This window comes from Symphalangus syndactylus, chromosome 13 (genome assembly GCF_028878055.3).
Source record: "Symphalangus syndactylus isolate Jambi chromosome 13, NHGRI_mSymSyn1-v2.1_pri, whole genome shotgun sequence".
Lineage (NCBI taxonomy): Eukaryota > Metazoa > Chordata > Mammalia > Primates > Hylobatidae > Symphalangus > Symphalangus syndactylus.
The window spans coordinates 105,690,213-105,717,765 of NC_072435.2; the positions used below are offsets into that span (position 1 = coordinate 105,690,213).

Consider the following 27,553-nt stretch of genomic DNA (forward strand, 5'->3'; position numbering starts at 1 on the left):
AAAAAAAAAAAAAAAAAAACCATAAATTCAAAGCTGGTTTGGCCAGACGTCACTTAGTTTGTGTACTTATAGGAAAAGTTTTAACTTTTTTTTTTTGCTTTCATGCTATTTTAGATAAATGAAATAAACACAGAAATTAACCAGTTGGTTGAAAAGAAAATGATGAGAAATGAGCCCATTGAAGGCAAACTCTTACTGTATAGGCAACAGGTAAGAACATTCTTTTGGCTCACATATTTAGATCTGTAAGCATATTTGTAAACCACTGGCTGTGTTATCGATAGTCTTAAAGTGAGAAGGAAGTAGAGAATAAATGTTGTTCTGTCACTGCTAATCTCCAGAGTATATCAAAGAATTAGTGGAAAAGCCACAAAAGATGCTTATTCAAGTTTGAAATTATGATACCCCTAATAATGCTTAGTTTCCTTAGCATGTACAAACTGTGGTAATAGAGCTATTTGTGTTTGTATCTGTGACTGTGGAATTTATTTTTAAAATGAAAACTTACCTTAGGTGGTATAAATAAAAATATTTATAATTTTTAGTGAGTTAATAACAGTATGCTTTTTCAAGTTTAAAGTTAGTTTGCAAGTGTAGAATAAATTAAATTTTAGTGCTAAAGCATTTATTATTTTATCCACAACTAAATTGTCACTTAGTTTTTGAGGGTACTTATCTTGTTTATATTTCTATAAAAGATTCAAATGAAGGCCATGGCTTATCTGAAAATAACCCAGGCAGGAGAATTTTAGTGTGAAGAGCATTCTAAAACCTCAGAAAATACGAAGCTACATAACAAAGCATTATTTAAGGACATTAGAATTTTTTAAAACCTTTATAACGGAAAATTTCAATCAATTACAAAGGTAGAGGCAAATTGTTCAATAAACCCTCATGTGTCCCTGAGCTACAGGGCTCATGGCCATTCTTGTTTCCTTTATACTACCAACCCCAACTGTATTATTTTGAAGCATATCTTAGACGTCATCATATCATTTCATCTATAAATGTTTCAGAACATATATCTAAAAGATAAAGGCTTTTTAACTTACGTTTTAACTTTAACAACGTACTACATCTGAAAATTTTAATAATTCCTTAATATCAGAAAATATTCAGTCAGCCAGGAAATCAGTGACATTTCCTCGTCTCTCTTTTTTTCAATTAAGATCCATATGGGATTCATATCAGCATTTGGCTGATAAGTTTTTTTTCTGGTTTTTTTTTTTTTTTTGCTGTCACCTATCTGTCCCAGAAAGTTTGTCTCTTTTAATCCATATGTTCTCATCGATTTATCTATTTAGTGATTTTTGGCAATATATGTGTTGACAAAACTGGTTCATTTTTCCCATGATATTTCCAACAGTTTGTATTTTACTGATTGCAACCCTATGGTGTTGTTTTACCATGTTCATTTGTTTCCTGTATTTCCTATAAATTAGAACTAGGAGCTTGAACAGATTCTGGTTTGATTTTTTTTGGCAAGAAAACTTTCTAGGTGGTATTACATACTTTTATTTGGAAGTGATAATGCTTGGCTGTCTCTTATTGTGACATGAGCAGCCACTTACTATCATTGCTCATTGCTTATCCATTAATTTTATTATAAATTATAAAATGTTCATATTTTGATTCCTTCTTCGTTTATTAGCTGGACTACTTTTTTTTTTTTGAGATGGAGTCTCGCTGTCACCCAGGCTGGAGTGCAGTGGTGCGATCTCGGCTCACTGCAACCTCCGCCTCCCAGGTTCAAGCAATTCCCTGCCTCATCCTCCTGAGTACCTGGGATTACAGGTGCCCGCCACCATGACTGGCTAATTTTTGTATATTTAGTAGAGACAGGGTTTCACCATCTTGGCCAGGCTGGTCTTGAACTCCTGACCTCATGATCCACCCGCCTTGGCCTCCCAAAGTGCTGGGATTACAGGTGTGAGCCACCGTGCCCGGCCCTGGACTACTTTTATAAAGAGAAAACCTCTCATCAACTATTTGGTTATCCTGAGTTATAGTTCATATAGGATAGGCAGAGTATATGCTTGGTTTTTATCATTATTTACCAGTTTTCATAATGAATTTGTTTCCTCTAACTCATTTGCATCCTCCAACAGTGAAGTGATCAATCAGGGCTATTTTTTGTTGTTTTTTATTTAATCTCATTATGAATCCTAGATATTATCATATAAGTTTTAAACAGTATCCTTAATGATGCTCAAATTGTCCCAGTTTTGGCTAATGGGAGGCTTTTCAAGTTAACTTTTGACTTCTTTTCAGATTCTAGTGGTCTTTGATAATTTCCTTGCTTTCTGCATTATTTAAGACATTTCTAGGCTCATCATTTACATTTCCTACTCTAGACCTGGAATTAGACTTTCTTCTATGAACCTGATTTGTTTTAGCAGGAAATGGTATTTAGAAACTGAAACGGGGAAAGTTCGCTTGTCCCCATCGCAGGGCATGCGACGGGGGAGTGGCTCGCTTCTTCAGTGCCCCACTGCTCAAACCTCTAGAGGAGCGTATAGACAGGCAGGTTGTGGGGCTCTGTCCCCACAGCAGTGTCTAGGGGTGAATGTTTACAGCTGAAGCCCCAGTGGGCATGTGTTACAGTGTGCTCTTTTAGTTTAGCCATCCATAGGTGGCTTGTGTTAGTCAGCTCAATTAGACCCCTACCTTATCACAAGGACAGAGGGCTTTCTGTATCCCGGGGTTCTTGTCTTGGTGTACCGGAAGAATCAGATCACATGTGGGCTTGGAGAATGGGTGTGTAAGGTTTTATCGAGTGGAAGTAGCTTTCAGCAGATAGGGGAGCCTGAAGGGAGATGGTTTTCCCTTGGAGTCAGGCCGCTGAGTGGCCTGACTCTTCTTCGACCACCCTGACTCTTCTCCCACTGCCCCATCCTGACTCCACGTCGTTCTGCCAGTCAATGGCCTAGGTCAGTCAGTGGCCTGCTGGTGCCTGTCGGTGTCTCTAGGTGTCAAGCCACTTGTGTCTTCTTCAGCCGATCTGCTCCTCTTGATGTCCAGCCACTTGTGTGTCTGCCTCCTAGGGTCTCCGGGGTTTTTATAGGCACAGGATGGGGGCATGGCAGACCAGGGTGGTCTCGGGAAATGCAACATTTGGGCATGAAGGCAGGAGTGCCTGTCCTCACCTAGGTCCATGGGGACAGACCTGGGGGTGGAGCCCTCACCGGGGACCATGCCCTCCTCTACCCCAGCACTTCCCTGCCCCACTTCTGTATCAAAACCACAGTCTGGGTGTTAGGAGTTCTCGTTGATTTTTTGTTTGTTTGTTTTCTTCACTTTTCTTTTTACTTTGAGACAGAGTCTTGCTTTGTCACCCAGCCTGGAGTGCAATGGTGCGATCTTGGCTCACTACAACCTCTGCCTCCTGGGTTCAAGCGATTCTCCTGCCTCAGCTTCCCAAGTAGCTGGGATTACAGGCACATGCCACCACGTCCGGCTCATTTTAGAGACAGGGTTTCACCATGTTGGTCAGGCTGGTCTTGAACTCCTGACCTCAAGTGATACACCTGCCTCGGCCTCCCAAAGTGCTGGAATTACAGGTGTGAGCCACTGCACCCGGCCATGTTTTTAGGTAGCCATTGTTTTTAGGTCTTTTCAGTGGACCAGGCTAGGAGGTATTTCTTTCTCTTTCTTTTTCATAAAGTGCACCATCAGTGCATACTAATCCTTCCAGTTCAGATTCAGGACTACTTGGTTTTACTTAGTCTCATCAATCTCACATCTTTTTCCTTATCCCACGTTGAAAATCTTGGTTCTTAGTAGCATCAACATAATTTAATTCATAATTTGCTTTTGTCCAGCGGAACCAACATAAATTTATCTTTTGTATAATAATCCACATTTTACACAGAACAGTCTCAGAATAAAAGTACCAGTAATACTATCAAGAATATGATTACTACTGAAAATTGGTTTTTAGTTCATTTTGTCTTTGGGGCATATAGTCAAATAAGTTTCTAGCATCTATCCCTGTTCTTCCACCCTATTCTTTCCTTCCCACATAGGTATTTTTTAAATTTCACACTTTATTATTCCATTAGAAATATTATAGAGACGTATATACTCATATCTCACTTCTTAGGGAAAGAAGAACATATTAAACACACTCTTCTTCTTGCATTTTTTCTTCTTGACAATATATGCTGGCGATCATTCCATAGTAGAAAAAATTTTGTTCCTTTTTAAAAATACCTTGATTGAGATATAATTCACATACCATATAATTCACCCATTTAAAGTGTACACTTCAGTGGTATTTTAGTGTATTTATAGAGTTTGTGCAACCATCACCACAATCAATTTTAGAACAATTTTATCACCCCTAAAAGAATCCCAAACCCATTAGCACCCACTTTCCGTTTCTCCCCTAAACCCCCAATTTCAACTGATTTGAGACAAAATCAGTCTCTATAGATTTGCCTGTCATGCACATTTCATATAAATGGAATATTTTAATATGTTATTCCTTGTCATTGGCTTCTTTCACTTAGCGTAACATTTTTAAAGTCCATCCATGTTGTAGTATATATATCAGTACATCATTCCTTTTTAATTGCTGACTAATACTCCATTGTATAGCTACATCATGTTTTGTTTATCCATTCATTGGTTGATGGACATTTAGGTTGTTTTCACTTTTTGGCTATTATGAGTAATGCTACTATGAACATTCTTATACAAGTTTTTGTGTGGATATGTGGGATTTTAAAATTATTTTCTAAATTGGCAAATACAAATTGTTTATATTTATGGTATACAACATGATGTTTTGAAATATGTATACATCATGGAATGGCTAAATCAAACTAATAAACATATGCATTACCTCACATACTTATTTTTTTGTGGTAAGAACACTTAACATCTATCCTCTTAACAATTTTCAAGTGTTAAGAGAGATTAACTGTAATTATGATATTATACAAAGATCTCTTGAATTTATTCCCCCAACTGAAATTTTATATCCTTTGGCCAGTATCTTTTCAATCTGTATACCTCCCTAATCCCCTGATAACCACCATTCTACTCTTCTGCTTCCATGAGTTCAGATTTTTAAGATTCCACATACGAGTGAGATCGTGCACTATTTGTCTTTCTGTGCCTGGCTTATTTCATTTAACATAGTGTCCTTCGGGCTCATCCATGTTGTTGTAAATGACAGGATTTCCTTCTTTTTTAAGGCTGAATAGTATTCCATTATGCATATACACATTTTCTTTATCTATTCATTCACTGGTGGATACGTGGGTTGATTCCGTATGTTGACTGTTGAAATTAATGCTGCAATGACCACATAAATGCAGATATCTCTTCAATATACTGATTTTTATTTCCCTTGGACACATACACACTAGTGGGATTGCTGGATTATATGCTAGTTCTATTTTTAATTTTTGAGGAACCTCCATACTGTTTTCTATAATGGCTATACTAATTTACATTCCCATCCACAAGGTACCAGAGTTCCCTTTTCTTCACATCTTCACCACCACTTGTTATCTTGTGTCATTTTGATAATAGCCATTCTAACAGTTGTGAGGTGATAGCTCATTTTTAAATTTACATTTCCTTGATGATTAGGGATGCTGAGCATTTTTTCACATACCCATTGGCCATTTCTATGTCTTTAACAAATGTCTCTTTAGGTTCTTTGCCCATTGTTTAATCAGGTTATCTGGTTTTTTTGATATTGAGTTGAGTTCCTTATATATTTTGGATATTAACCCCATTTTTGAATTAGGTTGTTTGGATTTTTGTTGTTGGGTTTTAGGAGTTCTCTGTATATTCTGGATTTTTTTTTCTTAGAGATAGGGTCTCACTCTGTTGCCCAGGCTGGAGTGTGTCATCATAGCTCACTGCAACCTTGAACTCCTGGGCCTAAGTGATTCTCCCTCCTCAGCCTCCCAAGTAGCTGAGACTACAGGCACCTGCCACTGCACCTGGCTAATTTTTTGTAGAGATGGGATCTTCCTACAGTGCCCAGTCTGGTCTGCAATCCCTTCAAGAGATCCTCCCACCTGGACTTCCCAAAGTACTGGGATTACAAGCATCATCCACCATGCCTGGCTTATTCGGGATGTTAATCCCTTATCAGATACATGATTTGCAAATACTTTCTCCCATTCTGTGTGTTGCCTTTTTACTCTGTTGACAGTGTCTTTTGATGCCTGTAATCCCAGCACTTGGGAGGCCGAGGCAGGTGGATCACCTGAGGTCGGGAGTTCAAGACCACCCTGACCTTTAGTAGAGACATGGAGAAACAATGTGTCTACACATTGTTTTAAATTTTAAATTCTCATGAAGTCCAATTTGTCTAATTTTTTCTTTTGTTACCTGTGCTTTTGGTGTCATATCCAATAAATCATCGCTAAATCCAGTGTTGTGAAACATTTGCCCTGTGTTTCCTTCTAACAGTCTTATGCTGTTCCCTAACAGTAATACTGGCCTCAGAGAATGAGTTAGGAAGTTATGCTACTCTTCAACTTATTGTAAAAGTTTGAGAAGGATTTGGTGTTTGTTATTTTTTACTTTTTTATTTTTGAGACGAAGTTTCGCTCTTGTTGCCCAGGCTGGAGTGCAATGGCGTGATCTTGGCTCACCGCAACCTCCGCCTCCCGAGTTCAAGTGATTCTCCTGCCTCAGCCTCCCGAGTAGCTGGGATTACAGGCATGCACCACCATGCCAGCTAATTTTTTATTTTTAGTAGACACATTGTTTCTCCATGTCTCTACTAAAGGTCAGGGTGGTCTTGAACTCCCGACCTCAGGTGATCCACCTGCCTCGGCCTCCCAAGTGCTGGGATTACAGGCATGAGCCACCACGCCCAGCCTGGTATTCGTTAATTTAAGTGTTGGGTGGAATTCACCAGTAAGGCCATCAGATCCAGGGCTTTTCTTTGTTGGGAGATTTTTTTTTTTTTTTAGACAAAGTCTCACTCTGTCACCTAGGCTGGAGTGCAGTGGCGTGATCTCAGCTCACTGCAACCTCCGCCTCCTGGGATCAAGCAGTTCTCTGCCTCAGCCTCCCAAGTAGCTGAGATTACAGGTGCCTGCCACCACCCTTAGCTAATTTTTCTGTATTTTTAGTAGAGATGGTGTTTCACCATCTTGGCCAGTCTGGTCTTGAACTCCTGACCACATGATACAGCTGCCTTGGCCTCCCAAAGTGCTAGGATTACAGAGCTTGCAATGAGCCGAGATCATGCCATTGCACTCCAGCCCAGGCAACAGTGTGAGACACTATCTCAGAAAAAAATATATATATATATTTTTGGCTGGGTGTGATGACTCATGCCTGTAATCCCAACACTTTGGGAGGCTGAGGCAGGCAGATCACATGAGGCCAGGAGTTCAAGACCAGCTTGGCCAACATGGTGAAACCCTGTCTCTGTTAAAAGCACAAAAATTAGCCGGGCATGGTGGTGCATGTCTGTAATCCCAGCTACTCGGGAGGCTGAGATGGAAAAATCGAACCTGGGAGGTAGAGGTTGCAGTGAGCCAAGATCGTGCCTCTGCATTACAGCCTGGGTGACAGAGCAAGACTCTGTCTCACACAAAAAAAAAAAAGAAAAAGAAAGAAAGAAAAAAAATGTATTTTTATTTTCCACTAATTTGTGAATTTACCAGTTTTATTTCTCTTAATGATTTCTAACTTCATCCTGTTGTAGTCAAGTAAGATACTCTGTATGATATCTATCGTTTAAAATCTATTGAAACTTTTTTTTTTTTGGACACAGTCTCACTCCGTCACCCAGGCTGGAGTGCAGTGGCAAGATCTCAGCCTCTATATGTCTCAGTTTTCTATATGTCTGCTAAATCTAGTTGGTTTATTTTGTTGTATAAGTCCTGTATTTTCTAACTTATATTGTGTTTGTTCTATCTATTATTGAGACTGAATGTTGAAGTCTCAAACTATTATTATACAACTGTCTTTTTCTGTGTTCAATTCTGTCAGTTTTTGCTTCATATATTTTGATGGTCTGTCATTAGATGTGAAAATGTTTGTAATTGCTTATAATCTTGCTGTATTGAACCTTTTATTAATAATGTCCTTCTTTGTCTCTTGTACTCTTTGAAAATTTAAAGTTATTTCATCTGTTATTAATATAGTCACCCTGTTGTCTTTTGTTTACTATTTGAATGGTACATCTTTTTCCATCCTTTCACTTTCAGTTTAGTTATGTCTTTGGATCTAAAACGAGTCTCCTGTAGACAGTGTTACTTGGATCATGTGGTTTCTTGGAGGGTTTTTTTGAGACAGAGTTTCGCTCCTGTTGCCCAGGCTGGAGTACAATGGCGCGATCTCAGTTCACTGCAACCTCCACCTCCCTAGTTCAAGCGATTCTCCTGCCTCAGCCTCCCGAGTAGCTGGGATTACAGGCACTTGCCACCACGCCCTGCTAATTTTTTGTATTTTCAGTAGAGACAGGGTTTCACCATATTGACCAGGCTGGTCTTGAACTTCTGACCTCAGGTGATCTGCCCACTTCGGCCTCCCAAAGTTCTGGGATTACAGGCGTGAGCCACCACGCCCAGCCTGGATCACATGTTTTTTATCCATTCTGCCAATCACTGTCTTTTAATTAGATAGTCAATCTATTTATATTTAAAGTAATTACTGATAAACAGCAACTTCTGTCATTTTGCTATTTGCTTTCTATATGCATTATAGCTTTTTTGCTCCTCATTTCCTGCTTTACTGTCTTTTGTGTTTAGTTGATTTTTTTATGGTGAAATGTTTAAATTCCTTTCTCATTTCCTTTGTGTATATTCTATAGCTATTTTCTTTGTGGTTACCATGGGGATTACATCCTAAAGTTATATCACTGTAATTTGAATTTATATAAGTTTAACTTTAATAACATATAAAAACTCTGCTCCATTACAGCTCCATCCCCACCCCTTTCAGTTGTTCGTGTCACAAAATGACATCTTTACACATTGTGTGCCCCAAAACATAAACTACCAATTCTTTTAGATGCATTATTCTCTTAAATTATATCTTTTACACATTGTATGCCCAAAACATAAACTAATAACTCTTTTAAATGTGTTAATCTCTTAAGTTATATACAAAACAAAATGTGGAGATATAAACCAAAATTACAGTAATACTAGCCATTCAGCTATTAATAATAATTGCGTTGTTTTAAATGTATAGTCTCTTAAATTATGTAGAGAACAAAAAGTGAATTTACAGACCATTGTTACACTAATACTAGCTTTCATAATTGCTCATGTATTTGCTTTTATTGAGATTTTTCTTTCTTATACAGCTTTGAGTTACTTCCCAGTATCTTTTCATTTCACCTTGCAGGACTTATTTGAGGATTTCTTCCAAGGCAGGTCTAGTTGTAACAAACTCCCTTAGCTTTTGCTTATCTGGGAATGTAGCTTTTGTTTATCTGGGAATGTCTTAATTTATTCTTTACTTTTTTTTTTTTTTTTGGAGATGGAGTCTCACTTCATCGCCCAGGATGGAATGCAGTGGCATAATCTCCACTCACTGCAATCTCTACCTCCTGGGTTCAAGCAGTTCTCCTGCCTCAGCCTACCAAGTAGCTGGGACTACAGGTGTGCACCACCATGCCCAGCTAATTTTTGTATTTTTAGTAGAGATGGGGTTTTGCCATGTTGGCCAGGCTGGTCTAGAACTCCTGACTTCAAGTGATCTGCCTGCCCCAGCCTCCCAAAGTACTGAGATTATAGGTGTGAGCCACCACACCCAGCCTCTCCCTTACTTTTGAAGGACAATTTTGCCAGATATACGCTTCTTGGTTGACAGTTCTTTCTCTTAGCATCTTGATATATTATCCCACTGCTTTCTGGCCTCCAAAGTTTCTGATTAGAAATTTGCTGATGATCTCATTGAGGATCTCTTGTATGTGACTAGTCAGTCTCTTGATGCCTTCAGAATGTTCTCTTTGCCTTTGGCGTTTAACAGTTTAATTTTTTTTTTTTTTTTTCAGAGCAGGAGTAGAAGTTTATTTTAAAAGGCCTTAGAGGCCAGGCGCGGTGGCTCACGCCTGTAATCCCAGCACTTTGGGAGGCCGAAGCAGGCAGATCATGTGATCAGGAGTTTGAGACCAGCCTGGCCAATATGGTGAAACCCCATCTCTACCAAAAAATACAAAAATTAGCCAGGAGTGGTGGCATGTGCCTGTAGTTCTACCTACTCGGGAGGCTGAGGCAGGAGAATTGCTTGAACCTGGGAGGCGGAGGTTGCCATGAGCCAAGATCATGCCATTGCACTTCAGCCTGGGCAACAGAATGAGACCCTGTCTCAAAAAAAAAAAAAACTAAACAAATAATCATAATAATAAAAGGCCTTAGAAAAGAAAGGAAGTGCACTTGGAAGAAACCCAAGCAGGCACATGAAGTTTAAAGAGAGAAGATCAAGTGCCAACAGTTTGATTTTTTTTTTTTTTTTTTTTTTTTTTGAGACAGAGTCTCGTTGTCGCCCAGGCTGGAGTGCAGTGGCAGGATCTCGGCTCACTGCAGGCTCTGCCCCCCGGGGTTCACGCCATTCTCCTGCCTCAGCCTCCCGAGTAGCTGGGACTACAGGCGCCTGCCACCTCGCCCGGCTAATTTTTTGTATTTTTAGTAGAGACAGGGTTTCACCATGTTAGCCAGGATGGTCTCGATCTCCTGACCTCGTGATCCGCCCGCCTCGGCCTCCCAAAGTGCTGGGATTACAGGCGTGAGCCACCGCGCCCGGCTAACAGTTTGATTTTAATGTGTCTCAGTGTATGTCTCTTTCAGTTCATCTTTCTTGGAGTTTATTCTGCTTCTTAGATGTTTATATTTGTATTTAATCAAATTGATGAAGTTTTCATACATTATTTCTTCATATATTCTATCTGTCCCTTTCTCTTTGTCTTTTCCTTCTGGAACTCCCACAGTGCATATACTGGCCTACTTAATGGTATCCTACATGTCCCTTAGGCTCTGTTCACTTTTCTTCAATATTTTTCTCTTTCTGTTTCTCGGACTTGGTAATTTCCATTGTCTTATCTTCAAGTTCATGGATTCTTTTGTCTGCCTTCCCAAATCTGCCTTTGAATCCCTCTAGTGAATTTTTAATTTCAATATTGCACTTTTTAGCTCCAGGATTTCTTTTTGCTTTCTTTTTAGGTTTTCTCTGTATTGTCATTTCCATTTTGTTAATACATTGTTTTCTTGATGTTCTCCACATCTTCGTGAGTTCTTTGAGCATCTTTAAGACAGTAGTTTTAAAGTCTTTATCTAGTTGATCTGCCATCAGGTCTCTTTCAGAGAATTTCTATTCATACATTTTTTTCTTTTGTTTTTATTTTTATTTTATTTTATTTTTGAGACAGTCTCACTCCATTGTCCAGGTGGAGTGCAGTGGCACAATCTCAACTCACTGCAACCTCCGCCTCCTGGGTTCATGCAATTCTCCTGCCTCAGCCTTCTGAGTAGCTGGGATTACAGGCTAATACAAAAATTAGCCATCACACCTGGCTAATTTTTGTATTTTAGTAGAGACAGGTTTCACTATGTTGGCCAGACTGGTCTTGGAACTCCTGACCTCAAGTGATCCACCTGCTTTGGCCTCCCAAAGTGGTAGGATTACAGGCATGAGCCACCGTGCCTGGCCTGTTTTCAAATTTTTTAAACAATTTTATTCTAAAAAATAGAAACAGGATCTCATTATGCTGCTTAAACTGGTTTCAAACTCCTGGCCTTAAGGGATCCTTCTGCCTTAGCTTCCCAAAGTGTTGGGATTATAGATGTAAGCCACTGTGCCTGGCCTCATATTTTTGCTTTAGATGTGTCATATTTTATTGTTTCTTTGTATGCTTTGTGATTTTTTTTTCTTTTTGAGATGGAGTCTTGCTGTTTTGCCCAGGCCAGACTGCAGTGGCACTATCTTGGCTCACTGCAAGCTCTGCCTCCCAGGTTCACGCCATTCTCCTGCCTCAGCCTCCCGAGTAGCTGGGACTACAGGCACCCGCCACCACGCCTGGCTAATTTTTTGTATTCTAATCAGAGGCAGGGTTTCACCTGTTAGCCAGGATGGTCTTGATCTCCTGATCTCGTGATCCGCCTGCCTCAGCCTCCCAAAGTGCTGGGATTACAGGTGTGAGCCACTGCGCCCAGCCAATTTTTTGTATTTTTAGTAGAGATGGGGTTTCACTGTGTTAGCCAGGATGGTCTCGATCTCCTGACCTCGTGATCTGCCTGCCCCGGCCTCCCAAAGTGCTGGGATTACAGGTGTGAGCCACCGTGCCTGGCTGTGATTTTTTTTATTGAAAAGTGGGCATTGGAATCTCATAATGTAGTAACTCTGGAAATTAGGTTCTCTCTCTTTCCCAGGAGTTTACTGTTTTTTGTTATTGTTTTTGGTTTTTTGATTGGCGTAGACTGTGCCAAAGAATAGGCTAAAGTGTAAAGTTAAGATAGGCTGGGCACAGTGGCTTATGCCTATAATCTCAGCACTTTAGGAGGCCAAGATGAGTGGTCGAGCTCAGGAGTTTGAGACTAACCTGGGCAACATGGTAAGACTGTCTCTACTAAAAATACAGAAATATACCTGGGCGTGGTGGTGTGTACCTGAGGTCTCAGCTACTCAGGAGGCTGAGGTGGGCAGATTGCTTGAGGCTGGTAGGTGGAGGTTGCAGTCAGCCAAGATTGGGCCACTGCACTCCAGCCTGAGTGACGGAGCCAGACCCTGTCTCAAAAAAATCTCAGGTCTTTTCTGAGCCAGTGCATTTCCCTGGACATGTGTGATCACTTTCTAAATTTTCCCATATATGCAGTTGCTTTTTAGTGTCTTAGTCTTAAATGTCTGGCTTCCAAAAGGGGAGAATGAGAAAAATTAAAGGGACAGAAAAAAGGATCCCAACCGTAATTCCTCTAGAAGTCACTTCAGTCAGAGGGGGAGGGACTTGCAATAATGGTGGAAGATGCAACAATGGCCTCCCTCTCTTTGTGTGCACCTCTGTGATCAGAAGCAGCACTCAGGGCACAGATCCCCAGTATTGGAGGACTAGGTCTTTTCTGTTCACCCTTGCTCCAGCAAGCTGTGTGCATGGTGCACCAGGAACATGTGTTTGGGGCTGGGGGTGGGGAATGGGACCTGCTATTGTGCTAAGGGCTGAAATTGATTGAAATTAGCCTCACTTTACTGTCCAAGCTTTCCACTGGATGTTGCAAGCACTCAGTATTCCAACAATTACACTGGTAGAATCCGTGTGATGTAATTATTTTGGAACACCAGAGAAATTGTTCACTAGGTGAGGAGACAGATTTCGGGTGCTTCCTACTCCACCTTCTCAGAATCTCGCCTCCTCAAACGGTTTCGAAACTCTTTCTGTAAAATTTATGCCTACCTATTGTATTAGTCAGGGTTATCCTAATCAACCATATATCCTATTGGTTAGTCAGAACTAATAGGATATAGGTATATATAAAAGGGAATTTATTACGGAGAATTGGCTCACACAATTACAAGGCAAAGTCTCATGATAGGCCATCTGCAAGCTGGAGAAAGAGAAAATCCAGTAGTGGCTCAGTCCAAGGCCAAAAGCCTCAAAACCAGGGAAGACGACAGTGCAGCCTTCAGCCTGCAGCCGAAAGGCCTAGAGCCCCAGGAAGCTGTTGGTGTAAGTCCCAAAAGCTGAAAAACCTGGAGTCTGATGTCCAAGGACAGGAGGAGAGGAAGCATCCAACATGGGAGGAAGAAAGAGAGCCAGTAGACTTAGCGAGCAAAGCTATCCCACCTTCTTCCCCCTGCCTTGTTCTAGCAGCACTGGAAGCTGATTGGACGGTGCCCACCACATTAAGAGTGGGTCTTTGTCTTCCAGTCCACTGACTCAAATGTCAGTCTCCTCTGGCAATACCCTCACAGACACACCCAGAAAAAATGCTTTACCAGCCACCTAGGCATCCCTCAATCCAGTCAAGTTGACACCTAATAGTAACCATCACATATATTTACTTTCATTTTTGCTTTTATAAATGAGGGCTTTTCTTTCCTTATGTCTTCCGACTGATTTTGTCTATGAAAGCTGTTGATTTGGTTTCTGTAGTTTTTCTATTCTTTTGATCTTCTGGAAGCATAATTATATAAACATGCAAATTCCAATTTTTCCTTTCAAATTTTTATGCTTCTAATTGCTTTCTCATGTCTATTAGCTAATACTTTCAATACAGTAATTATACTATAGTAAAGGTAGTGGGCATTTTTTTCTTGTTCCTGAGTTTAGTGGGAAATACCCTCATATTTCTCTGTTAAATAAGATCCTGGTTTGGGGATGAAGTTTATATTTATTTTATCATGTTACTTATTTTATTATTGAAGTATACTATCAATTCTTATAGAGTCTGGTATTCTATCATTCCTTCTTCACCACTTTTTTCTTTTTTTTTCCTTTTGAGATGGAGTCTCACTCTGTCACCCAGGCTGGAGTGCAGTGGTACAATCTCGGCTCACTGCAGCCTCCGCCTCCCAGGTCCAAGGAATTCTCCTGCCTCAGCCTCTCAAGTATCTGGGAGGTACACGCCACCATGCCTGGCTTGGTGTATTTTTTTGTATTTTTAGTAGAAACAGGGTTTCACCGTGTTGGCCATGCTGGTCTTGAACTCCTGACCTCAGGTAATCCACCCACCTCAGCCTCCCAAAGTGCTGGGATTACAGGCATGAGCCACCACGCCTGACCCACTTTTTTTTTTCTTTGAGACAGGCTGTCTGTCACCCAGGCTGGAGTGTAGTGGCATGATCATAGCTCACTGCAGTCTCAACCTCTTAAGCTCAAGTGATCCTCCTATCTCAGCCTGCCAAGTAGCTGGGACCACAGGTGTGCATCACAACACCCAGGTATTTTTTTTTTATTATTTATTTTTTTGTAGAGTCAGGGTCTCACTATGTTGCCTAGGCTGGTCTTGAACTCCTGGGCTCAAGTGATCCTCCCACCTTGGCCTCCCAAAGTGCTGGGATTACAGACGTGAGCCACTGCACCCAGCCTCCTTCATTTTTTGAGCTAGAATAGTTCTATGGAGTAAAACATTCCTTCATGATCACCTGTCTTTTCATTTTTTTAAAAAAAGGACAATATAATTTTTTTAAGGATTTGTGCTAGAGATTTCGCTCTCCTGTCAAATTTGCTTGAAAAATTATTTGTATCATTTCTCTTAAGACAGTTTGGCTAATGTTTTTCTTAAACTAGTACAGCTATCGTTCATTTAAGGAAATCTCCCAAGAGTTACTAGCTAATATAAAATGCTGCTAAGAGTAGCCATTTGCATTTTGTAAACATTTGCCTAATTCTGGTGAGTCAGATGTTTGATTTTGAACCTGCATTTTTTTATTAGAATGGCCCAAATATAATAGATGTTTTAACATTTCATTTTAAAAGTATGGATATTGAATTTAGTAAGATGACCCGTGTTGTAGTTTTGAGAAAAAAGCATTTTTTTCTTCCAATAAAGAGAAACCCACCATGTAAAAATACAGTAGACTTGGTGTTACCTTCTATTGACTTGAACTAGGATGTATTTTCATTAGCATTTGAGTGTTATTTGAGAAGACTTTAATTTTTTTTTTTTTTTTTCGAGACAGAGTCTTTCTCTGTCACCCAGGCTGGAACGCAGTGGCATGATCTCGGCTCACTGCAACTTCCACCTCCTGGGTTCAAGCGATTCTCCTGCCTTAGCCTCATAAGTAGCTGGGATTACAGGCACACACCACCACACCCAGCTAATTTTTGTATTTCTAGTAGAGATGGCGTTTCCCCATGTTGGTCAGGCTGGTCTTGAACTCCTGACCTCGTGATCCGCCTGCCTCGGCCTCCCAAAGTGCTGAGATTACAGGTTTGAGCCACTGTGCCTGGCCTAATATTTTTCTTATTAGCACATACTTGTTTCTCTGCTGATATGTCTTACATTTTCAGAGCTTTGTCTTCCAAAGTGTTTGTAGGTTGGTATTTAATATACATTGTATGTTCATATTCAATATAATTGGTGATGATGAGTAGTAGGGCAAGGAGTATTGGTTAGGAGAGGCCAAGCTGATATTGAAAATATATATATATATATATATATATATATATATATATATCAGTAAAATCTAAAAAATAGATAATTTCACAAGATAATAGAAAGTTGATTGTATATCTTATTATACATTCATATTTAATGCTCAATCAGGCATCTATCATTTCCCGTAAAAAAGAAGCCAAAGCTGAGGAACTTCAGGAGGCCAAGGAGAAGTTAGCCAGCCTAGAGAGAGAAGCATCAGTAAAGAGAAATCAGACCCGTGAATTCGATGGTACTGAAGTTTTAAAGGGAGATGAGGTAAGCTGAGCCTTCTCATGGGACAAGGGTATGAGTATTGTTTTTATGTGAAACTATTAGTGTGTTTGACTTTCTTAGTGTGAATGTTAATATTGGGAAGTTAATCTTATTTTATAAAACATATTTAAAACTGAATAGTCTTTTTGCAATAATACTGAGATTTTTTTTTTCTTTTTCTTTTTCTTTTTTTTTTTCTTTTTGAGATGGAGTTTCATTCTTGTCACCCAGGCTGGAGTGCAATGGCGGGATCTCTGCTCACTGCAACCTCTGCCTACCAGGTTCAAGTGATTCTTCTGTCTCAGCCTCCCACGTAGCTGGGATTACAGGTGCCTGCCACCATGCCCAGCTAATTTTTGTATTTTTAGTAGAGACAGCGTTTTACCATGTTGGCCAGGCTGGTCTTGAACTCCCAACCTTGGGTGATCTGCCTGCCTTGGCCTCCCAAAGTGCTGGGATTACGGGTGTGAGCCACCACGCCCGGCCATACTGAGAATTTTTTGATGTAAAATGGCAGATATGTTAATGATTTTACAAGATATTATGTTCCAAATTTTCACTTTTTTTTTCTGAGATGGAGTCTTGCTCCGTCACCCAGGCTAGAGTACAGTGGCGCGATCTTGGCTCCCTGCAACCTCAGCCTTCTGGGTTCAAGTGATTCTCCTACCTCAGCCTCCTGAGTAGCTGGAATTACAGGTGGACGCCACCACGCCTGGCTAATTTTTGTATTTTTAGTAGAGACGGGGTTTCACCATGTTGGGCAGACTGGTCTCAAACTCCTGACCTCATGATCTGCCCACCTCAGCCTCCCAGAGTGCTGGGATTACAGGTGTGAGCCACCGCGCCCAGCCCCAAGTTTTCACTTCTTAATTAAGTGAATTTATATTGGATTTAATTATTTATAAATATTAAATTATAAAAATGAAAAACAGTAGCAAACAGATAATACAAAAATCTATATTTGTTGGTAAATGCATTTCCATAAAGGGCTAAGAAAATATCATTAAGTTATTTTGTCAGTAATGTATACTTGTTTGGTGGGACTGACATGATTAAAATGACCTTATGATAGAAGCTTACAACTCTAAAAAAATATAATTGTGTCTCACATTGCTATATACTTTAAATTTTGAACAATGCTTTAACAGCTTTTGTTTCATTTATCCTTCTGTCAGACTCATAAGATTAGTGGGACAAATAATATTTTTTATAGATGGCTAAACTCAAGCATCAAAAATATACTTTTCCATCCTCTTTTCATAAAATTAGCCCAGGAATGATGAATAAATGAAGTCAAATATCTTAGTTTAGTGCTTTTTTAGCAAAATAAAGCAATAGGTCATATTTTAATTCCTAAACATTGCTTGGACTTAACCAATTTTTACAGGTTTTTAAATTTTGTATTAGCTACTAGAGCTCAGCAAAAGCTATCGTGGAAAGCTACTCTTGTCCAAACCTCATTTTTGGCTTTGAAAAGTTATTGAATCCATACTGTTACAAATTGGCAGTGAACCTTCACTGTGCCAAACAAATGAATTGCTCCCATAGTACCACTTTTCTCTGTGGTACTTCTGCTTGTACCCCCCCAATGTGCCTTTTAGCTTGTTGGGGAAGTAGTAGATTCAGGAAGTCAACATGTGATTGAAAAATTCTCTTGGCTTTTAACATCCACTTCCAAATTACTTTAAGACATGGGAGTGTTTTAAATGATATCTGGAAGTCAACAGTGTATGCTTCATGACATCCTTGCTGTCTGGAGAAAAAAAAAAGATTAATTATGCAGCAGTTTCGCTTTACAAGAGACTATGCCACCTCCTAGCATTTTTATCTTTTCTTAAGAAAATGCTGCCTAAATGACAGGAAATAATAATTGTTATGGCTGTATTTGGCATAAATAGTACTTACTATTCAGTGTTAGATGTTCCCTCTATGCAAATGTGAGGGAAAAAACCTAGTGCCAAGTTATTAGCCTTGATTTTTGAGAAATCATGGTGAATAGGAGAAGGATCTAATGACAGGGGAAAAAAAAGCGGTCTTTTTAAGGGGAAAAAGATATCATTTGGAAATGATAACTTAATTTTTGAACAATGTCTGGTCGGAAAAGAACAAATCAAGTAAGGTATTTGGCAGTTACCTAAAAGAACAGAAGGTATTGGGGAACATTAAGCATAATTTTATAGAGAACAAATCTTGGTATACCAATTTTATTTTCTACTGTGATAAAGTGATAGGCCATATGGACAAAAGAGAAGTTTCTTATATTTAAAATTATATAATACAGCTGGAGGTATAATTCACTGAGGTGCCTGATTTAGTATCACATGGTTCACTGAGGTTTCTGGTTTGATATCACATAGTAATCTCCAAAAAATCATGTCCTTTGCCCCCCATCTGTTAAACAGTTCATGAGAAGGTATTGATAATTAGTGGCATGGTGTTTGGAAAGAACACTATGCCAGGAATCACATGCAAAATGAGGAAAGGGGGACTCACATTTATTGAGCACTTTTCATACAAGCTGTGTTCCAGGTACTTTGCAAACAGATACTTTTTTACTTCTTGTAAAAGGTGTTGTTATCATTTCCCTTTCACAGTTGAGTGATGCTCAAGGAGCTTGCAGTTTCACACAGCTAGTAAGTGGCCAAGCTAAGACCCAGGATCTCTCCAAGGTCTGTTGACCTAGAAGAAATTAGTTGACCTCCCTGAGGCTTCTCTATCTGTAAAATGGGGCTGATTGCTCTTTATTATCTCTAGGAAAGACACATGAAATAATAGATGCTAAAGCTTCTGAGAAACTCAAAGGCTCAGTCAACACATAACACCTGGCATCTGAAAGTAATCATTCCCATGGGTGGTATGTTAACTATGTGTGTCAGAGGCAGCCTGGTGGAGTGGTTAAGAGTGGCTCTAGAACTTGGTTGTTTGAGTGCAAATCCTGGTTTTGCCGCTTACCAGCTGGATGACCTTGGACGAGTTCCTTACCCTCTTTATACTCAGCTGTAAAATGTGAATGTTTGTAGTATATAACTCCTAGAATTATTTTGAGGATTAATTGAACATGCTTAGAACAGCACTAGGCACATAGTAAATGCTGTGTGTTAGTTCTTAGTATTTGTATATTTTTGTCATTCACTTGGATGAAGAATTTGAAAGCTAGAAATATAGTTTACAGCTTAAAAGTTGAAACTAGTATTTCCCAGACTGGGAGCAATTTAGTGGAAATAAATATGAAATAGTTTCTGTTTAGGAATAAATAATTTACACAAATTTAAAATGGAATAAGATAGCACTAATTAGAATAATTTTAGCTGCCATTCTCTGAGTAGTTACTGCATGCTCAGTCTTGAGCACTTAAAAAATACAGCTTTAGTGATGGTTATACAACAGAAACGTGAATGTACTTAAAGCCACAGAACTGTATACTTAAAAATGGTTAAAGTGGTAAATTTTATGTTATCTCACAATATACCCTAATTCATCCTCTCAGAAAGCCTCTGAAGTAAATATTACCTCCATTTTGTAACTTAAGAAACAGAGAAATTGAAATAATTTGCCCAAAGTCACACAGTTAGCATGTAAGAGACTATTGCCATCCTAATGGCAATATTTTATTGCCATCAAATATGAATCTAAAATTTACCCATTCCAATAGCGCCTTGGAGATGGCACCATTTGAATGGGTAAATTTTAGGATTCATATTTGACTCTAAAGAGGACTACCCTGTGAACAATCATTAATTGGAAGTGTATATTTGCCAGAAATTATATGACAGCCATTTGTTTGGATGTAAAACTTTATTTCTTGATTGTCCATATGTAGTTGTTTGATTGATCTTATCTTGGAAAAATTTAGGAACATAATGTGTTAATAAGCATAAATGTAACAAGTTCTAGACATATACAGTGATTTATATTCTTTTGTCATTTTCTTTTTAGAGGTCCATTAGCAGTTTTTAGTTTGGTGGTGAAGTATACATTTTGATGCCTGCCATTAAAGTTAATATTCCAGATGTTGCATACTGTCTAAGAGTTTTAGCTCTTCTGATTGCAGATGCTACAGACATTTTTTCTTTACTAGGCCTTTTTATTGGTATTTCATTGGTTTTCCTTATTAGTAAAAGATGAAGTTTCTAGAAGTACTTTCCCCCCATTGTACTTTACCATTTCAACATTTTATTTTTTATTTTATTTTATTTTATTTTTTTTTTTGAGACGGGAGCCTTGCTCTGTCCCCCAGGCTGGAGTGCAGTGGCGCGATCTCGGCTCACTGCAACCTCCACCTCCCGGGTTCACACCATTCTCCTGCCTCAGCCTCCCGAGTAGCTGGGACTGCAGGCGCCCGCCAACTCACCCGGCTACTTTTTTTTTTTGTATTTTTAGTAGAGACGGGGTTTCACCGTGTTAGCCAGGATGGTCTCGATCTCCTGACCTTGTGATCCGCCCGCCTCGGCCTCCCAAAGTGCTGGGATTACAGGCTTGAGCCACCGCGCCCGGCACAACATTTTATTTTATAAAGTAAGGCAGTACACAAGAATAAGCACAGGCATGTATTTATCTCTTATTCTGCCAGAGTTCTGACATAAGTAGGAATTGCTTGAACAGTTGAACTAATCTTCTCAGTGATAAAAGATACATTTTCCTACCCATCCAGTCAATCTTGATTTCTTTCTCTTCATACCAGTATTTGAAAGATGATAGAAACTACACTCTATTAAATGACTACATTTAGTTTAGAGATTACACCCTGCTAACATAACTGAAAATAAGTAGTAATGAATATTTTACTGTTTTTATGTCTCAAAGGTTTTTATATTGAATTTTAAGTATATCTTAATATAAATCTGGTTGAATTGATAGTCTCAAAATATTTTGATTGCTGTCATCTCCGAGGAAATGTACACACAAAAAATGCCATGGAGATTTGCCTTTTATCCTGATTTGTTTATTATTATCAATATTTTAGATAAATAATAATTTTTTAATTAGGCAATTACAATGTGCCAGATATCATACTAGGCTTCTTATATACATTATTCTCATTTTTGTCATTGTACAACTATGTAAGTACAATTTTTTTTTAATTTAGGTTTCTTTTTCTTTTTTTTTTTTCAGAGACAGGATCTCACTCTGTCACCCAGGCTAGAGTGCAGTGGTATGATCATGGCTCACTGCAGCCTGAAACTCCTAGGCTTAAGTGATCCTCCCCCCTCAGCCTCCTAAGAAGCTCGGACTATAGGCACGAGCCACCATGCCCAGCTAATTTTCTTTTTTTGTTTTGTTTTGTAGAGATGTGGTCTCACTATGTTTCCCAGGCTGGTCTTAAACTCCTGGCCTCAAGCAGTCCTCCCACTTCGGCCTCCTGAAGTGTTAGGATTACAGGCGTGAGCCTGTGCCTGGCTGTAATTACTATTCCCAGTTTTTACAGATAAAGGATCTGAGACACGCAGAGGGCTGACTTGCCTGACACCCCATTGCTAGTAAGTAGTAGAACCAGGAGTTGGATTTAGCAGTCTGGCTGTAGAGTCATCAATAGTTTGCACATGACAAAAAGCTACAAGAAATAGTCAACCTGAAACACATGATGGAATTATAATTCAGAATCATCTTGGTAGATAGAGGCACTGTGCTTAAACAAAATGCCATTAATGGGATTATAATAAATATAATGTGGTAGAATTCAAGTTTTGTTTGCCAATTCAACACATCATCTGTTACTAACGCAACTTTAAAAAATGCATAAACGATTATACTACATTAATTTTTTAAAAAAGTATCCTATTTATGGTCTAATTATGCCTGGAGTATTATTTTATATTTTTGACTTCATGTTTTAAGAGACAGTCATGCCAGAGTCCCACATGAGGGTGACTAAAATGGACCAAAAGTCTGGAAACTTTCATATCAATAATTGATTATGTATTAACTGAAAGAGAAGACTAGAGAAAGACACAGTGGGAATTGATTATGTATTAACTAAGGAATAAAAGACTGAAGAAAGACATAATAAATAGTTAAAGGATTATGGAAAAGATGGTGTTCAGAAAAAAATTAATATGCAGGCTTGAGACTGCTATCCCTAGAAAGGTCTGCTTGCAAAGGTGGCCCTTGGCTGGCATCTGGGGGAACTTGGTTCTTGGATGGATTCCTGCCATTCACTGATAAGAATGGCTCACCTTACCTAAAGTATATGAAGAGTGTGCTTTATGTTGAGCTCCTGCTTGCTTGCCTGTTTCTTTCTCTGTCTTTCTTTCTCTCTTTCTTTCTCTTTCTTTCTTTCTTTCTTTCTTTCTTTCTTTCTTTCTTTCTTTCTTTCTTTCTTTCTCTTTCTTTCTTTCTCTCTTTCTCTCTCTCTCTCTTTCTTTCTTTCTTCTTTCTGGAATTTTGGTACAGGCTAGGCAGAATGTGCCTAGATGATCAGCTCCTAGTAAAAACCTTGGGAACTAAGTCTCTAATGAGCCTCCCTGATCATTTCATGCGTGTTGTTACAACTCATCGCTGGAGGAATTAATTATGCCCTCTGTGACTGCAGTGGGAGACAACTTTTAGAAGTTTGCACCTGGTTTCCTCCAAATTTCACCCCATGTGCCTTTTCCCTCTGCTGATTTTGCTTGGTATTCAGTGTAATAAATCATAGCCAAGAGTATGACTGTATACTTTGAGTCCTCCCAGTGAATCACTGAATCTAGAGATGGTCTTGGGGACGCCCGACACAGATGGATTAGTGTTATTTTTTTGTTTATGAGAAAGCCAAATTAGGACCAATGAATGGTGATTAGAATGAAATATTTGATTGACTTTAGAGAAAAATGTCTACTACTTGAGCTTTCTTCAGTAATGGAGCAGCCTGACAGTCTCACTCTGTCACTCAGGCTGGAGTGCACTGACATGATCTCAGCTCACTGCAACCTCCACCTCCCGGGTTCAAGCGATTCTCATGCCTCAGCCTCCCAAGTGACTGGGATTACAGGTGCCCACCACCATGCCTGGCTAATTTTTGTATTTTTAGTAGAGACGGAGTTTCACCATGTTAGCCAGGCTGATCTTGAACTCCTGACCTCAAGTGATCCACCCGCCTCGGCTTCCCAAAGTGCTGGGATTGGATCACAGACTTGAGCCACCTCACCCAGCCCAGATAAGGGACATTTTTGAAGTAATGTGTGCACTAAGTAGAAGAACATTGGATCAGTATTTTGAGTTGGGTTTTTTAATCTTTATGTATTTTATTTATTTATTTTTTTGAGATGGAGTCTTGCTCTGTTGCCCAGGCTGGAGTGCAGTGGCGCGATCTTAGCTCACTGCAAGCTCTGCCTCCCGGGTTCACGCCATTCTCCTGCCTCAGCCTCCCGAGTAGCTGGGACTACAGGCGCCCGCCACCATGCCCGGCTAATTTTTTTGTATTTTTAGTAGAGACGGGGTTTCACCATGTTAGCCAGGATGGTCTTGATCTCCTGACCTCATGATCCACCCGCCTCAGCCTCCCAAAGTGCTGGGATTATAGGCGTGAGCCACAGTGCCTGGCCAGGTTTTTTAATCTTAAAAAATCTGATTATGCCAGGCATGGTGGTTCATGCCTGTATTATTTTTTAAATACCTGGTGAGAAACTTAAATTTGCCATTTAATCTGGTAGCCTTCAGCTACCTCTTTTGGCATGATTTTTGCTGTTTCATAGGCAGCAATCTCAGCTTGAAGACTTTCTCTCATTTACTGGAAGGACAAAGAATAGAACATGTGCCTCTTGTAGTAGTGCCAATAGCTAGTGATTTTACCATCTTAGTCACCTTGATCTCTCTGATTCTCTGCTTTCATAATTTGAAAGAGCAAACAAAAAATCAGTCCCAATAATATGCAGTACTAGTACCCTTCCCAGAGTGGTCATTCAGATGAATGCATGCCTTTGGGATCTGAATTTTTTTTATAGCAACAAATGAACCTCCGGTTAAGGTTCCACTGGAATTCGTGCAATGAAAGGTCATCCTTGGTTTATGGTGTATGGGTGTATTATAGTCCATTGTGTTTTCTCCCCTGACCATTACAAGAAGCTCAGCTGTTTTGCAGTTATAGCTACTGTTAAAATATGCTTAGTCAAATAATATTTATAAGCAGCTTTAGAAAGGGCCAGCCAATTCATTCTATAGCTACTGACAGAAATCCTAGAGCTAAATTGGAAAGATTATGAAATCTTCTTTAAATACTTCAAATAGAAGCACAATGAAGATAAGGGAATCCTGGCAAGATGTGCTGCAGCTGTCAGGTCCTGAAAAATTAGGAATCAAATTTTGACACTTGTAATTGAATCATCCACCCTTCTAAGTGAGCCCAGGCAAACCTGTGATATTTTTAGAACCTTTCAAATCACATTGTACTCTTTAGAGTTCATAGCAGGACCTGAGGCCCCTAAAATTTCCCAAGAAAAAGAACAAAATAGAATCAAATAAATTTGGCTCTGTTCACTGTAATAGAAGTGTAGTGTATTATGCATGCAGTCTAGATAATGCCACACTTTTACCCCAAATTTTAAAAGTTTTCATGGATTTTTTTTTTCTGGAGAATTAACTGCTTGGACAGCAGTGGAAGCACCCGTTAGAGATAGTAACAGCTGTGTGGTGGTGATTTGATTTATAACAGAAGCACAGAGACCTTGGATGGTGTGATTAACTGTGTTCCACAGATGGATGTTCCTGTGTCACAAATTTCATTTAATACAGATTTCTACCCGCATATAACATATTGATTATTACAGACTCTCTTAAAAGATTGAGCAGTTAACTAGCCACTACCGTATGTAGATAATTACATTGCTTATGCTTGACTTGGTGAGATTTTCTAATTTACAGTTGAAAATGTGCCACTAACAGGTTAGAATAGTATTTGTATGTGTATTTATACAATACTAGTTAGGATGCATGATTTAAAAAGACTGTCATTTTAGCAGATAACAAAGGCTGCTTTGAACATTTTCTCTTGCCTTAAAACAAAGAGCAACTCTGAGACCAGACATCAGGGAATCCAAATAATTTATTGGAGCATGACATGATGGCCTTTTCAGGTTTTCTTCAAGTCTGAAGTTCTGTCTAGAGCACAAGACACTGACAAATGAGCAGAAAGACTGTGGGCTTTGTGTATATTCATGCCACTCCTAAACAGTTGGTTCTATCTCATCTCATGCCTAACTCCCTTGGGCCAATTCCTGTAGTTGTCTATGCTTATACATCGTTTGATGAAATAACTGACAAAGATGTGATTTAATTGTGAAATGGAAAATAGCATGGATGTTGGACTAGTAGGATTTGAAGACAAAAGTATTCATTCTAGTTATTTTTTCTAACTTACTGAACTTTGGTAAGTAGTAGTAATTTCTCTATAGGTTTCCTAGTGCTTTTTTATTTTAAAAAATGGTTCTGGCCGGATGTGGTGGCTCATGCCTGTAATCCCAGCACTTTGGGAGGCTGAGGCAGGAGGATCACCTGAGGTCAGGTGTTCTAGACCAGCCTGGCCAACGTGGTGAAACGATGTCTCCACTAAAAATACAAAAATTAGGCAGGGCACGGTGGCTCACTCCTGTAATCCCAGCACTTTGGGAGGCCGAGGCGGGGAGATCACGAGGTCAGGAGATCGAGACCATCCTGGCTAACATGGTGAAACCCCCTCTCTACTAAAAATATAAAAAAATTAGCCGGGCATGGTGGTGGATGCCTATAGTCCCAGCTACTTGGGAGGCTGAGGCAGGAGAATGGCGTGAACCCGGGAGGCAGGGCTTGCAGTGAGCTAAGATCGCGCCACTGCACTACAGCCTGGGCGACAGAGCAAGACTGTGTCTCAAAAAAAAATAAAATTAGCTGAGTGTGGTGGCGTACCTGTAATCCCAGCTACTTGGGAGGCTGAGGCCAGAGAATCGCTTGAACCTGGGAGGCGGAGGTTGCAGTGACCCGAGATTGCGCCATTGCATTCCAGCCTGGGAGACAAGAGCAAGACTCCGTCTCAGAAAAAAAAAAAAAAATGGCTTTGTGGTTCTTAAACAATATAAAGTGCTTATTATATGATAGTCTTGTCAAGTCTTCACAGCTAATTACTTTGAAAATCATTTTCATGCCAGATATTGAGGGAGAAAATTTGCAGCAGGAGCAGTAATTCTTGTTTCACATAAATATCTAGAATGATGCCTGGAATCCAATAATTCTTTTGAGTTCCTGATAAGCGAAAAGCATTTATAAATGGTTACATTCTTAGAGAAATAACTGCCTATCCATTACAAAAGCTAGCCCAGATTCTGATCATTACTCTTAAAGGTTGTAAAACATATTAAATACACAAAAGGAAAAAGAACATCTGTCAATTTCCATTTTGATCACAAGAGAGCCAAGTCTTTAAAATTGGTCCTGAAGCCAGAAGCTAGCACTATAAAGCATTAGTCCATTACAAAACCCAAATGCACGCAGAGATAAAGATTAGAGTTTCACACAACTGAGTACTCTCTCAGCACCTGCTAGCATAAACCGTAAAGTATTAATCTTATTTGATCGCAGCATCTAAAATGATAGCTGCTCTTTCATAGAAGACTAATTTAGATTACAAATGTATATGGGTACATATGTGTTTTGAAAGCTGGTCTCTCATCACAGCCAAGTCAGAATAATTCCCAAAGAAATAAGTTTCCTTAATTTTTTTTTTAAAGATTAGCACAGTCTTGCTGTTCGAATTACTATGCACCTTACTGTCTTCTCCCAAAGAAGGCAATTTCTTTATAAATCAGGCCAATGATGGCTTGGTAATTGCTTTGCTGAGCTGCAGGGACAGAATGCTTCAGTGGCTAAAGACCAACTACCTACTGGGGCTGGCCGCAAACACCACCGTTGTTCTGTACCCAAAGCGGTGGTTGCTAGGTTCATACCACACCTCCCCCCGGCACATCCACCCATAAACGTAAGCCATCAGAAAGGGACGGAGGGCTCCTCTTTTGATGACGATTAAACACTGCACCTTTGTAAGACTGCCTGGATCCATGCCTTCCGGAGTTAGCCATGCATCAGGGAACATTGTTCCAGAGAAGCCCAGAGCAGAACCAGAAATACCTGAATTAAAAGACACCGTCTTGCTGTCAAGTACTACCTAGGGTTTTAGCTACATGATTCCAATTAAAACTGATGGTCGCCACAGAGTTAACTGCTCTATGAAATGTCTGCTGAAAGTTTCCCATTGGGCTAAATTACAAGGAAATCAG

The 27,553-nt window shown here is 39.5% G+C and overlaps 1 protein-coding gene across 4 annotated transcripts in view; it reads left to right on the forward strand.

Moving 5' to 3' along the window:
• IFT81 (intraflagellar transport 81) overlaps nt 1–27,553 on the forward strand; it is a 105,813-nt gene that overhangs the window by 23,006 nt on the left and 55,254 nt on the right. For 3 of the 4 annotated variants that reach the window (XM_055236365.2, XM_063614452.1, XM_055236368.2), the window contains 2 exons: nt 115–210; nt 16,191–16,337. In XM_055236365.2, coding sequence (XP_055092340.1) covers nt 115–210; nt 16,191–16,337 — 243 coding nt within the window. Of the gene's footprint in view, nt 1–114; nt 211–16,190; nt 16,338–21,446; nt 22,782–27,553 lie in introns of those variants that run through there. The other variant, XM_055236366.2, reaches the window with a different exon arrangement.